General features: G+C 43.8%; 2 protein-coding genes across 3 annotated transcripts in view; one reads left to right on the forward strand and one right to left on the reverse strand.

The window, feature by feature from the left end:
* snx2 (sorting nexin 2) overlaps positions 1 to 347 on the reverse strand; it is a 24,512-nt gene extending 24,165 nt beyond the window's left edge. The window contains exon 1 of one of the 2 annotated variants that reach the window (XM_071484011.1): positions 112 to 345. In XM_071484011.1, coding sequence (XP_071340112.1) covers positions 112 to 210 — 99 coding nt within the window. In that variant the 5' untranslated portion in view covers positions 211 to 345. Of the gene's footprint in view, positions 1 to 111 lie in introns of both variants that reach the window. The other variant, XM_071484012.1, reaches the window with a different exon arrangement.
* A 1,384-nt stretch (positions 348 to 1,731) lies between these two features.
* rnf214 (ring finger protein 214) lies at positions 1,732 to 6,536 on the forward strand. The gene is made up of 6 exons (XM_071484010.1): positions 1,732 to 2,139; positions 2,494 to 2,723; positions 2,808 to 2,941; positions 4,069 to 4,297; positions 4,387 to 4,596; positions 5,263 to 6,536. The coding sequence occupies exons 1-6, from the start codon at positions 1,962 to 1,964 to the stop codon at positions 6,070 to 6,072; spliced, it is 1,791 nt and encodes a 596-aa protein (XP_071340111.1). The 5' UTR covers positions 1,732 to 1,961; the 3' UTR covers positions 6,073 to 6,536.
* The last annotated feature ends 8,459 nt before the right edge of the window (positions 6,537 to 14,995 follow it).

Genomic DNA, 14,995 nt, shown 5'->3' on the forward strand with positions numbered 1-14,995 from the left:
CTGCTCCCCCTCCTCTAAGTTTCCATCTGTTGTCAGCTGAAGCATCACGCCCTGCCTGCCACAGCTCCCCTCGGCCTCCCTTCATCACCTCCTCCTCCTCCTCCTCCTCACCTCCTGTGTGGCGGCCGGCTCCGGGAACAGGTCCTCCGCGTCCTCCAGCTCCTCGAAGCCGGCGTGCTCCGGTGGAGGGTCCCTGGCTGTGTCCGCCATGTTCGCCTGGTTCCTGCGGTTGATTGTGGTGAAGCTAACCGACACACACACCGACGGACGGCGAGGAAACAGCCGACTGACGGGGCGAGGGGAGGAGAGGAGGAGCGGGGAGTCAGGAGGTTTTCCCAGCGCTGTCATGTGACGAGCAGGAGTCCTGATGGGAGAAAAAGACGAGGGCTCACTCTGCCTCTGTTTCCTGGACCCGCCAGTTCTTCCCTTTTAGTTCAGAGCCTTTATGTAAAAACTAGAAGCAGCACCTCCGAGCTCAGGTGCTGCTCCTGGGAGGTTTTATTGAACTGAGGAGTTTACAATCACCAAATACACACAAATTACACAAGATGTTTTTTCTTCAAAGGCTATAAAGTATCTATAAATAAGGATAATTTCAGAATCAATTAATATCAAGTCTAAGAAAGGTGATACATACAATAGAAAATAAAACAACTTTAAAATGAAATAAAATAAACACATTACATTAACATTTTAGGTTCAAAAACTATAAAATAAAAGTATTGATAAAATAATTTAATTGACTTTTTTTCTAGTTGAAAAAAGTCTTAGAAAGATAATAAAGACAATAGAAAAGAAAACAATGTGGAAAGAAAAAATTAACATTATGATAAAATAAAATAAATAAAATAAAAAACGATTTCATTGGAATTTTAAAAAATAAAAGATTGATCAAATCATTTAGTTTTAATGAACATTTCTGGTCAAAAAGTAAATAAAGGAAAAGGCCAAAAAAATAATAAAACTAATTAAAATATGGTTTTGAATTATTTACATATATTACACAGTAATGTGCAGAGGGCTATGAAACAGTCTTGTAGACAATCACTTAGGAGATAAAAATGTATAATTACAAATATATAATTACAGTTAAATGAAAAGATACGGAAAAAAAATTAAATTACAAACTTTTGGTGGTTCAGGATTTTTGATTTTATTTATGTAATATGTCACAACAACTATATAAATAAAAAGTAGATTAATAAAAACAAAAAATAAATTGGTCCTATTTGCTTCACTTCTTCAGCGACAGTTAAATAACTTTTATACCTGTAGCTGAGAAAGAAGCACATTCTCCATGTTTCTCTTCATTTTGTAAAGTGAAAGCAGAATCTCCGTAATCCAACAAAACTCATTCAGATTTATGAATACATAGTTTTGTTTTTATGTTCTTACACTAACAACGAATCCGTTTCTGCCACTCTGAAACTGTTGGAAATATGAAATACATAAATCAAGAGCAGCAAACAGGGTTTCCAACTTCAGCCTTTTCTCCAATGACGGGGAAATCTGTGCATCCCAAAACATTTTCTGCAACTTTTCTTCTAACTTTGATTAATTTTCATATTGGATCTGCTTTAAGATCAATGCTACAGCTGCCGTGTATTTATTGTCTATGCAGACTTTGGTCTTTTGATTCCGATATAACCCCCTGTCCTGCGATGTAAGGCTTTCTGAGAAACCTGAACATAGACGATCTTTGAGGCGGACCCACTGCGGAGACGAAGCGTTTCAGTCGGACCATATTTAGAGACACGCCATCATTTCCGTGTAGTTAGCAAACCGCTGACGGCAGCTGTGAACTCATGGATGTGTTATAAGAACTTGGTCTTATAACACATCCATGTGTAAACTGGAGTTTAGCAGCAGCTAATGAAGCTAATGTTGATGTTAACAACCGTTCAAAGCTGAGACAGTGACCTCTGACACTCCTGGTCCTCTGGGTTTGTAGTTCTGTTAGCATGGACGTTAGCATGGACGTTAGCACGGATGTTAGCACGGATGTTAGCGGGGAAACAGTGAGCATGGCTCCAGGAGAAGAGGTCCAATATCTCACACAGGAGGAGGTGGAGGAGGAAGAGCTGGTGGGGCTGATGGAGGAGGAGCTGGAGCTGGAGCTGGCGAACATGAAGGTGGAAGGTAAAATCAGAGCCAGCCTCAGTGGCCAAGTGTCAGATTATTAGGAACACCTGTCGAAAACTAATAGAGTCTAATCCAGCAGTCCTCCAGTAAACCCTCCTTCATGAAGGTTATACTGTTATGTTATAATTGTTATTATTTGATTATTGAAACAGTTTCTGTTTCAATCTCTCGTTGCAGATAAACACTCAGGTCTAACAAATAGCTCTGAGAGAAAATCCACAGTTCAACACCAATAACCTCACTGACCGCTGTCACTATTTGATGCCATATTTGTCTTTAAAAACGACAATACCCATGAGCCTCAGTGGCTTCCCAATGAGAGTCTTGAAGTGATTTGGTCTTGTTTCTCAGACCTGCTGCAGAAGGTTCAGGCTGTGCAGACCGACAGCACGACGGAGGAGCTGGGCGTCAACACGGAGCCGGACTGGGAGAGCCAGGTGTCGGCCATGTTGGAGCACAGCGCCGTCCTGTCGGAGCAGTACGACAGGCTGATGAAGAAGCAGGAGGATGAGGAGGCGGCACACGAGAAACACAAACAACAACTGCAGAAGAAGAAGGAGGAGGCCACTCGCCAGCACCAGGTGAGACACACACACACACACACACACAGTATAAAGCCACGGGACACTGTGTGTTGCACCATCAGACTGTGAGTGTGTTTTCAGGCTCTTCTGGAGAAACTGGAGTCTCTGCGAGTTAAACTGCAGCTGAACAACTCTAAAGCCGCCAGGAAGAACTTCTTATCCAAAAAACAAGAGATGACCTCAGAGAAGAACCGAGCAGAGGACGAGAGGAACAGGTGAAAACCAGCAACACAGAGGAAATGAAGGAAGAACATACATAGACCTAATCAGAGACAGTGTCTCCACTAATGACAGATCTATCTATTAGATATTCTCTCCTCCACAAAATGATTTCTACACTGGAAAATCTCCTTTTCTCTACATATACTGACCAAACCCTTTCAAAAACAAATGTCACGTGTCCTTATCACAACTTCTTGTTCACGTGTTGTGTTCATGTGAAAAAACCAGTTGATATATTGTTGTATAATTTTTTAACTCTAACAATATTGCTATCAAAAAGCCAGTTTCTATGGTAGCCCAGAAAGGCAAATTAATTTTTATTTATTTTTTTATTTTCCTAAGTTTGTTTTTTTCATCATTGTCATATAAACGACCCACTAGAGGCAAATGAGTTTTGTTTTTTTTTTGGGAAGAAAAAAAAATAAAATTAAAAATGAACCACCACCACAAAAAAACCCAAAATTAACAATAATAAAAAAGGAAAATAATAATATGTAGATAACAAGGCCTCTCAGTGGCTGTTTTCACAGACTTACAAAAATGATCCATGCAAAAAAAAATCATATTGCTTTGGCTCTGATAAACAACAACAAGTCTTTATTTATATGATTTCGTTTTTTTTTTACAGCAGAGTCATGAATGAATGTAGCAGGAAAGATCCACAAAGAAAAAGTCGTCGTCATTTTACGGCATTTTGCTGCTTCACAGTAAAAACCTTCCAGTAATGAAAACAGTTCATGTTCCGTGTGTAGAGAAGGGACTCATCAGCAGATGTGGCTGTTTCAAAGGAAGGAGGAAACAACCAGGCTGAATGAGTTCTGTTGTATTTCTGTCAAGGATTAATAATCAGTGATTTGACAGGAAGTGAATCAGCACAGGTTTTATTCATCCGTTGAAAGAATAAAAGAACCAAACATCGTCTGGTTCCTGCTTCTCAAAGTGACGATTTCCCTCTTCTCTCGGTTTTATGTCACAGTGAAATCGTTATTTGACAAGTCATAAATGAATTGATTAATTAACAGATCAGGAAAAAATCATGTCCCACTGAAAATAAAAACAACTGTCAGATAATCAGATGTTTGTCAGATGCAGACAGTTGAAGTCCTCCTTCTCTCTCCAGGCTGGCCAAGGAGCTGGAGGAGAGCGACAGGAAGCTGACGGCGCTCACGGAGGAGCAGAGCGAGGAGCAGCGGAGGTGGCAGGCGGAGCTGGAGGAGCTGAGGCAGGAGATGGAGCGGGTGAGGAAGGAGGCGCAGGAGGCCGAGCTGCTCGCCTTAAAGGACGAGCTCGCCGCCGTGGAGAAGCAGAGGGACGTCGCCATGACGCGCATCGAGGCCTGGCTGAGAGAGGTGCGGAGGTCACAACGTGTCTTGGCGGTGAGAGCTCTGAGCTGATGTTTGATGACAGCAGATACTGATTGTGTCCTCACCTGTCCTAGGTGGAGCAGTACCTGCACGCTCTCAGGGTGGAGTTCCCCCAGCAGTACCCCCACGAGAGGCTGAAGTGGGAGAAGAAGGAAGGCGTGGTCCGGAGGAACCAGGCCGAGCTCCAGAGCCGCTTCCAGGAGGTCCTGCAGCAGCTCCACCAGGGTCGAGAGTTAGAGTCCCTCCCCAGGATCAACGTGCCGTCTCTGCCGCAGGTCCCCGTGGTAAGACTCACCGCAAACTGACAGCATACCTGGCTAACAGCTACCTGCTAACAGCTAACAGCTACCTGCTAACAGCTAACAGCTCTATAACTGGCCTCATGCAGGCAGACAGATGTGTTTGGTACACAGAGCAGCTTTAAAACATCTGGAGGAATCTGCAAACGTTCAGAATGAAAACACTGGTTTGAACCGGTCTGAGCGACAGGTCCTGGTATTTGAAGGTTTTTACGTTATCTGGATTTTACAGCTCTCACGACGACGACTGTGTCTCTCATCATGACGAGGTCAGCAGCAGAGACACTGTTAGATTCACTGCAGCAGAGACGACGTGACACCAGCTTGTTGGTGGTTGGTACCAACGACACTGAAATTCTTGATGCTAAATTCAGCACCACAGAAAACAACAGAGGCTGCTGCACACATGAACGTGTGCACGTGTGCATGTGATTCCTAACAATTTGCACCATGACAGCTGTAGTTGTATCAAACAGCTCATTGAGACAGTTTTAATCATGTGTGTTAAAGTCTCAATAAAACTGCAGCTCTTGTGATGTGGAAATTAAAGCCGGAGATGATTTTTTTAAATTAAAAGTCGGTGCAGCTGAAACAGTTTGATCCCAGAATTCACTGCGAGTCTGATCTCAGCTCTGTCCTCTCCTCCCACAGGCCGACCTGAGGTTCAACCAGGTGATGCAGTCGCTGGCTCATCCACAGTTCGTGCCCCCTCCCCACCCGGTGCCCCGACCTCCTCCTCCACAGAGACACCCACACTACCAGGAGCAGTACCAGCGCCCGCAGTTCCGCCAGCGCTACCCCCACCCGCGACACCACCCACCACCGGACCATTACTTCCAGCCGTCACCGCCACCGCAGCAACAGTTCCAGCCTCTGCCCCCCCCTGCTCAGTTCCAGCCCCACATCAGGGCCCCGGTGAGGGTGACTCCGCCTCCCAGTCTCTCCCCATCCCCTCCTGTTCAACCTCTCCACCCTGTGGGTTCTTCCCTGCCTCCCCCCACTGCTGCTGCCCCCACCCCCGCCCCCACCGGCAAACTAGACAAAGTCCTGGACAAGCTCGGAGCTCGGTTCCCACAATGCAACAGGGCCCAGCTGACGTCGCTGCTCCAGCAGGTGAAGAGCTCCCGCGGCACCTTAGCCGGCATGTCCATGGAGGAGGTCATCGAGCACGTCGGCGTCAGGCTGGCACAGAACGAGAGGCTGGCCCCAGGGCCCATCAGCCGGCCCATGCCCCCAGGCCCAATCCAGAGACCGACCCCTCCCCTCCAGAGAGCCAGCCAAGCAGCGCCAGGCGGAGGTCAGGGTGGTGGGCCCCGTAAACTCTGCCTGATGTGCCAGAACCTGGTGGACCCAGAGAGCCGCCACCCGCTCAGCTGCTCCCACACCATCCACAGAGACTGCATCCGCATGTGGCTGCAGTCCAGCAAGAACAACTCCTGCCCCTTCTGCCCGGGGAAGTGACCGGGGGGCGAACTTCAACCACTCAAATCAACATTGTTGTAAATATCAGCTCCAGCTGGCGCCCCCTGCTGGGCAACAACATCTGTTCACTTCTCCATCAGCCCAGGGACTGAGTCAGAACAGCTGTTTTCTACAGATGTTCAGAAGTTCTTTTCAGAAAACAAGTGACGTGATTGGACAAACAAGTGCACTTATCTATGATTTATCATGTCACGACATCAGAGAGCATGCTAGCAACATGCTAATGTTAGCATGTGCTAATTGGTGCTGGGTGAATGTTGTGGTTCTGATACCAAAGTGTAAGTTTGAGTCATAGAAACATGTTGAACTGTTTTATTGTCAAAGCTCTTTGTTCTGCAGTCAGCTGTTCCAAATGTGACGTATAAATAAAGTTTGATTTATAACATTGCCCTGATGGAAATCATATGATTTAGCAAAAAATAAAAAGTCAAGTTTTCTAAAAACATGTGGGTCAAAGTTTTCTGTCAAGAATTTTTAAATTACTGATACAACTCTGATATTTGATAATTATACTGATAGTACCATTAGATTATGGATCGTTACCACCAACAGTAACACTTCATCTTATTGGTCTTGTATTTTTTAGCTAATTTCCAGGAAACCTTCCTCATAATTTCCCAAACACACGGAGCTGATATGATGAATGAATTATGCAGCAGGTGAGTGAAGAGTGGTTCATAAACAGACGTCTGTAGGAGTTTCCCGAGAGAGGAAACAAAAAGTCTTAACTGTGAACTAGATGGAAAATATTTCACACTGAGTTATTTTATTTTACAGGTCTGATCAGTGCAGTGTTTTAATTCAGCATATTGGTCTTAAACAGTCATGTAGGTCAGTGAGCTCTCCTCTGATTGGCTGACTGTTTTCTGATTGTTCCAGTAACAATACAGCAAATTTCAGGTAAACACTTGGGGGGGGGGGGGCTTGGGGCGGGGCTGAGGGCGGTGGACTGAGGCTTTGATACTTTCACAGTATTAATATAGAACCTAGACCTGCTTTATAATCACAAACACATTGTGGAACCTTTAACACGATTAAAAAAAAACACCAATATCGTTAACCTGGTTCTTGACACCAAAACATGATGTTCATTGTCGTCTGAGATTTGTGAGATTCAGTATCACAGCACTAGAAGAAAAATATCCACTTCATGAAGTAATTTCTTTCAAGATTCGAAAACATGCAAAATCAATAAATTAATAAATCCAGGAATAAATAAATGTTTGTAAATAAATGTGAAGCCTTTCTTGTAACTTGCAGATAAAACCAGGTAATTTTTAGGAAATTATGAGGAATTTTTTCGGGAAATTAGCTGGAAAAAGAATTTATATTAACAGTAAAACATCAGGAAGAATTCTCACTAAATCATTAATTATACATAAAACCAGACATTACAGATTTATACAGATATACACACACACACACACACACACACACACACACACTCAGACGGAGACATCAGCTCATAAACACTTCAACAGTGCTCCCATTAAGGCTGACATCCCAGTCAGCCTTAATGGGAGCACTGGGCGGTCGATGGGCGAGATTAAAGGAGCCGTCGCTTCCCAATAAATATCAAAACACACACATACACAGTGCAGAGTGCAGAAAATGTATCTATCTGCAGTCTGTGTGTGTGTGTGTGTGTGTGTGTGAAATAATGACAGTGTGTATTTGTGGGCTGTTTCCTGTTTACTGTGAACGTCCAACTAACTCTCTCTCTCTCTCTCTCTCAGTTTACAGGTTAGTCTCTCGGCCGGCTCTGAGTGATTTTACAGGCGGCAGTGCCAGTAAAAGGCGCTGGTCTCCCAGTAAAGCTGCGGTAATGAACGAAGACAGAACGCTGGAGAGAGAGACTCTGAGAGGCTCTGCAGCAGGAGTCAGGCCTGAGGGGAAACTACATCCACCTGCAGAGGCTGGAGACGACGAGGTTAAAGGTCACTGGAGCAGGAGAAGAGAGTGGGACCTGAACACGACTGATCCAACAGAAGTTTTGGTTTTGTTGCATAAAGCTGTGGGTTGGATCCAGAAAACAGTCTCAGGTCACGTTGGGGTCTCAAATTTGGCAGCGACACCTGGCTTTAGTCGGGTTGGATCTTAAAGGTGAAGCTACAACCGGGGCAGTTTTCATCCCAGCTGGGCAACTTTTTCTTTGTTTGGGGGGTAAAAATGGATTAGTTAGGATTTGAGCCAAAGCTGCATTTCCTCTAATGACCACTAGAGTCTGGCTCCAGCAGTGAGTCAGTCCCCACAGACTCCCATGTTCAAATGTCTTTACAGCAGAAAGAAACATGTTTACGGCCTGGTACAGAAACTGTTCTGGTCTCTAGAGATCATTTCCACCTTCATGACGACTGTACGGCTGAATTTATACAACTCACCTGTTCACATTTTATTAAAGTTATACATAATTGAGGGTGAGCCGCCGCTCGGTCTCTAGCTGTTAGCTGCGCCTCAGCTAATCAGTCTGAACGTGACCTCTCTGTGTTTGTGGTGCTGGAAACTTCTGGAGGATTTTCATGGAAATGTTGGACAAATAATGTGGGTTGTTGTGTTGAGTGACATTCTGGTATTATTTTATTTATCTTAGCACTAACTACTGGATAAGTCTGTGCTCACCGTACCTGGCTTGTTAGCTTAGCGCCTTAACTAGTTAAATTAGCCAGCAGATGAATAAGGTTTGCTTTAGCCTTCAAGCACCTAATGCTCCGGTGTGCTAACGGTGCTAACAGGAGCTCATGCTTGCCACAGTTATTGAAGCGGCTCCACACGTGCCCCACCTCTTTGGCCATTTCTGAATTAGCCAGGAGTTGGGCGGAGTCAGGCCCCTGTTGATGATGTCACAGAGGCTACGTCCATCTTTATTGACAGTCTATGGTCAAATCAAGGAACACTGAGGTCTGAAGCTCACTTTTAGACCCGTGCAGAACCTGACTGGTGCCATGAATATCCCATAAACATCTGACATGCAACTTCTCACTGGTTTAATTTGGTTTTAAGGATTCTGTTTTAAACACTTTTTTTTGATTGATCTGCCTTTAATGAGATTAATTACTTTTTTCTATGAAATCCATGTGAAGTTCTTTGAGCTTAAAACTGAAACAAAGGAAATTTAAAAACCTCTTAAACACTTACACCTGAATGATCTGCTGTGTAATATTCACCTCCAGAGCTTCTTGTTAAAGATGGTCTGTATCAGTTTAAACTACTTTATCTCCTCTGCAGGAGATGCTCTCCTCTGTAGTTGGGTTTGTGTGTGGCTGGTGTTATGGATCCGACGGGGAGCGTCTCCAGGGTTCGGGGGCATTAGTGATGGTCTGCTGTGTCTCCAGTGGATCCTGTGACAGCTCTAATGTCGGTGTGATTTACAGACCGCTGGACAAACAAGCATCATTACCGCAGCCTGTAAACATGGGCCTGACCGACCGCTCCCAAAGTGGGGTCTGGGGACCCTCAGGGGCCCTTAAGAGGCTCCCGGGGGACCCCTCAGTGAAATGAGAGAGTTTTATTTGACTATTACTTCGTTCAGGAGGAGGTAACAGACTGAGTGAGAATGAGCGATCAGAGGTTTGAGCCTCTGCTGTCGTCTTCACACAAAACAATAACTGACAGACAAAATCCTCGCCTCCCAAAATCTTATGAGCTGAGGTGCTGTGATCCATGGTGTACATCCAGGGGAAAAGTCCACAGAAAACACTGAACAAGCTTTTGAAAAAACAGCTGTTGGTGATTTGGCAGGTTGGAGCCTATTTACACAAAACATTTTTATATGTTTCAAGTCATTTTTCCTGTAATTGAATCCCTGGAGTCTTATTTTCTTGACACAAGTGAAAACATTTTCCAGGTTAAAAGTTTTATCTTTCTTGATCCAGTGCATTGAACCTGCATCATTCTATAATACTAACATTTATTTATTCCTGGATTAACTGATTAATTTATTTTACATGTTTTCAGATCTTGATAGAAATGACTTCATGAGGTGGATATTTCTCTTCTAGTGCTGTGATACTGAATATCAAGAACCAGGTTAACAATATAGGTGTTTTGTTTTCTTTTATCATATATTAAAGGTCCCATACTGTATAACATGAGATTTAAATGTGTTTGTGATTATAAAGCAGGTCTAGGTTCTATATTAATACTGTGAAAGTATCAAAGCCTCAGTCCACAGAGAAATGCACACAGCCTGTATTCAGAAACTGAGCCTTAAAACCAGCCATCAGGACTTCTGGAACTTTGTGATGTCACAACAAAGCACTCACCGCTCTCAGCCACACCCCAAGCCCCGCCCACCTGGACCCACCATCCAACCTTGCAGGATTTGGTTTCTCTGAGTGCTTACCTGTAATCTGCTATATTTCTATTTGCAAATCAGAAGAGAGGCTCAGATCCTCTCTTCTGATTGGCTCACTGACCCGTTGTTACTAGAGCTCCAGAGAGAAGCCTGAGAGAGGAGATGTAAAACTACACTGAGATGGATTTTGTTTCTTAAAACTATAAATATATCTCCTTAAGGATATTAACACTTCAAATAAACCACAGAAGAAGAGTAAAATATGGAGCTTTAAAACATAGAAACAGTATCAGTAAACTGTATCCACCCGGCTGAAGTTAGATGTACAGACACTTTTAAACTGTTGAAATCATATTGAATAGTTCCTGTGTTTGCTGATATTTCTGTGACATTCTTTATTCTTGAGAGAAATGAAACTCACCCATGTGAACGACGTGTAAAACCCGCGTTAAAAGTCACAGATGTAAACAGGAGTTGTTTCTCTGCAGTTATCTCAGTTATGAGGAGAGGAACGCAGCCGTTTGTTAAAGAACATCTCAGCTGAAAACCTCTTGCCTCCTCACAGACAACTCTGAAGAAATTGGGGGGGAAATCAATCATCTCTTTGAGTGTAACACTGGTCTATTTCTGACATTTTACAGAACATCATCAACGATCGGCCTCGTCTCCGGGGTCACAAACTGTTTCTGCACTCACAAAGAAACTGAGCCCACTGTCAATTACAGAGGCAGGAAAATTAAAATAAGACACCAGGTTACTGCAGGTTATTCATGATATGTGCTCTCGGTGAGTCCGTCCTCCGGGACAAACAGTCCAGAGGCCGAACAAACACTTTAACAAGGTGCTGCTGCTGTTTTCATGCTCAGAATCAACTAAATCGACTACGTGACAGAGGAGCTAAATGCCAAGCGGCTGCTAAAGAGCAAAACTGCTGCTGGTGGAGGTGGAGGAGGTGGAGGTGGAGGTGGGCTGTTTGTTTCTGCAGCAGCAGGTTACAAACTGTAATGCTGCCCCCTGCTGACCCTGCAGGGGAACTACAGACCAGCAGACCGCTCAGGTTGTTCATTCACAAAAGAAACACAACTAATAATCATCAATATCTAATAATAAATGTAGAATTATTGAATTAAAGCAAAGATGGTGGAGATTTGAAATTATCCAATCAGATGGCAGCAGAGTCAAACACCTCTAATTAGTTTACATCAGGAAACATTAGACAAACATACAAATATTATAATTATGACCTAATAATGAAAACATCTTTACATTATTGCATTATCACATATTATTGATTGTATTAAAGCAAAGATGGCCGACAGTTTAATTATTTGTGAGCAGCAAAAAATGAATCAAATAAAAAAAATTTTAGAGGAAAACTTGCGTGCATTACAAAATAAATATAAATAAATACAAAAAAAGCTATTTTAAAGTTTTATGCTCTTGAACAAGTTTAAAACAGCTTTAGCAATATTTATTAAGCTGCTCTTTTCTATCATTCTAGGTCAGTGTTTTCTTCTTAAATATGAAAGTTTTCCATATTTGATAATATAACTTATCTTGTTTATTCTTATTTTTTCTAACTTTGATTTTTTTCTTACTTGTTAATCATTTATTTATCTCTGATTTACTCTGTTGCAGGGAGGTGGGATCTGCTGTTAGTGTTGAGATGTTCACTCTTTGGAATATTTAAAGACATTATTTTGTTCAGTTTTCAGATAAAAATCAGAAACGAAGGCTCCAGTCTGACGAAACTCTTGTTTGATTCACTTGCAGAAATTCAGCGACAGAAAACTGGAGGTTTTACAGAGTCAAACTCTGGAAGGAAGAAATAATCATTTCTCCTTCAGGCTGTTGTTGGTGATCAAACGTTTTCTTTGACAGAGCTTCGTCAGTGTAATTTCACTACAATAGATGGTCGTTTTCAGCTCTGCCTCTGAGTATTGATGTTATCTGCTCATCTGCCAATATGGCTGCAGAATTATAAATACTACAGTCACAGTGTAAAGACTGAACCTCACCAACAGGCTCAACTGATGGAAACATGAACAATGGATCTCATGAAAAATACAATGAAACATGTTCATGTAATAAATCAATGTGCAGCAACTTTCTCCTCAGTGATATTAATGGAATTTCAGAAAAAGAAAAAACAGAATAAACCTAGAATAAACTAATGTCACTGCCTCAAAGATCCAGATGTGAACAGCAGGATTAGAACTGAAACCACAGGACTGAACGCTGCCGTGACTGGATTCATCCAGGAAACTACAACTAAATCTGACGGAGTTCAGTGTTTGAGCAGCTTTGATAAAGTTTCTGATCTTCAGAGGACAAAGACTGAAGCAGTTTAAACCCTTCAGATCAATGTTGTAATGAAAAGCGTGAAATTTAAGTGAAAACCTGAAGACACAGACGTTTTATTCTGAATCACACTGTGGGAAACACAAAGATTTGATTTCTGAGGCTCAGCTGCAGAATCAACCTGAATATACCTGCGTTGGGATAATTTATTTTCAATACAACTAGATTTCACCTTTATCCCTAATAATAATAATAACATCACTGTCTTTAAATTAACAGCTGACACCTGGGAACATGGAGACGTCACTGAAAAGAATCTGATGGACGTGTTCCCAGATCTCAGCTTTTAAAGGGGCAGTATTTAATTTTCTGCCACCAGCAGTTTCTCAATCAAAACAATAACAAAAGATAATGTTTGGTGATGATGTAAAGTAGTGTGGGATCATGGGAGTTGTAGTCTTCTCCTGGTCTGGATCCTTCAGTGTCAGTGGTTCAGGAGGTTTTGACCTGGAGCTGGATCCTCCACAGTCTCCTCCTCTCCTCAACAAACAGAGCAGCTGATCAGAACCAGTAAAAACACTGAATCAAACTGGTTCACAGTTAAAGTCACTGATTGGTCGACACTCTTCAGTGACAGGACGTCTCTGATTGGCTGGAGCTGAGCTGTCTAACATTTCCTCAGCTTGTTTCTCTGATAAAATCCTTCATCTGGTTCAGACACAGAGCTGAAAACCACCAAGGAGGAGAAAGAGGATCTGAAACATGAGACTTCAAACTGGACAAAAGGTTCATTTAATTCTAATGTGGAAAAGTTATATATTCAAATTGACTGAAAATAAACAGGAATTATCCTTTAACTGAGGGAAACATCCATTAATCTTCAGTCTAGATGTTCAGGCTTCTTCAGGCCTCACGTGGGAAAACGTGCTCGGGGGTCGTGATGAGACTCTGGCGTCTGTTTCTTTAAAACTTCCACAGATTTTAAGAAAAACATTTACATGTCGTCCAACGTGAATTCAAAAATGAGCTCAACCAACCAACCACACGACCTGTGACCCTCTGCGGCCTCCACAGGCTCTTGGTTCCAGTGGCAGTTGGGTCTCAGGGGCGAGGGTCTGGGCCCGTTGTGGTCTCAGCTTCAGGACCGCGCTCGGCTGCACCTCAGCACTGACACTGAGGGAGCAGGGTCCCTCCTCTTCCTCTTTCTTCCTGCTGGATTTACGCAGTTGAAGACGTTTGGTCAGCTGTAATCTGTGATCTGGTTGAACACCCTGAAAGGTCAGAGGTGAAAAATCTTCACTGCCAACAGGTTCATGTGTTCGGACAGGAAACAGCCGAGGGTGATGAGGAGCAGTGGAGGCAGAGTTTGGCTCTTTGTGAACGGATTCCTGCCTCAGGTCTGACTCTGTTGTCTCCTTCTGAGGCTGAAATGCAAATGCTGCGTTTGATCTGCATGTAAACGGCGCCCCGCGTCCGTCTGACGGCCTCTGTGGAAGACGAATGGTGTTTATCAGCGAGTCTGGATCAGCGGTGGCGCACAGGACGCCATCTAATTACCTTTTTTCTTAAAGGTTGTATTTATTAGTATCCATCATCGCTGTCGTTACATCAATTAATACTGTTGACGGGCTGAGGAATTGTCCCCCTCAGCCCCGGCCCCCCGCCCTCACCCCATCGCCCCCCTCCATCCTTCACAGGCAGAAGAACCTCCTCTCCTCTCTTTGGCATTAAAGGCCTGTCATCCCAGCATGGCGCAGGGCCCCCGGCCCCAGCCCAGCGGTGTCAATTAAATTTGATTGACTGAGTAAAAGAAGCACACAAATAAGCCAAAACAACAGACACAAAAATCTATACATGACTCCTCCACCCCCCCACCTTCTCCACCCCTCCACCCTGGCTGTCAAATCAAGCGCTTGTCTCGTCTGTTTTCGTGGCGTGCGCCGTGGACGTCTGCCGCAAGACAACCTGTGTGTGTGTGTGTGTGTGTGTCAGTGCCGGCCAAACACACCGCTTGTCCTGGCTGCCCCGCCCTCCCCGCCGGCCCCCTTAAACACCCCCCACCCCCCAGCCAAACACCCTCTCCATCCACACACAGCGAACCAATTAGCGGCTCTGGAGCCTCGTCCAGGCTGCAGAGCAGGGGCCCCTGGGTATCGACTCAAATTGTTGTCCAATAAATGAGGTCTAATTTATCAGTTTAACTTCACCCACCATCCCCACCCCCTCGAAGAAAAGGAGGAAAGAGAAAGAGGGAGGGTGGGAAAAGCACAGAACAAATAGCTCTTGTTTTTTGTTACATGAACCGAG

This window comes from Trachinotus anak, unplaced genomic scaffold (genome assembly GCF_046630095.1).
Source record: "Trachinotus anak isolate AG129_WGS33_773 ecotype Australia unplaced genomic scaffold, CSIRO_AGI_Tana_v1 ptg000008l, whole genome shotgun sequence".
NCBI classification, from domain to species: Eukaryota; Metazoa; Chordata; class Actinopteri; order Carangiformes; family Carangidae; genus Trachinotus; species Trachinotus anak.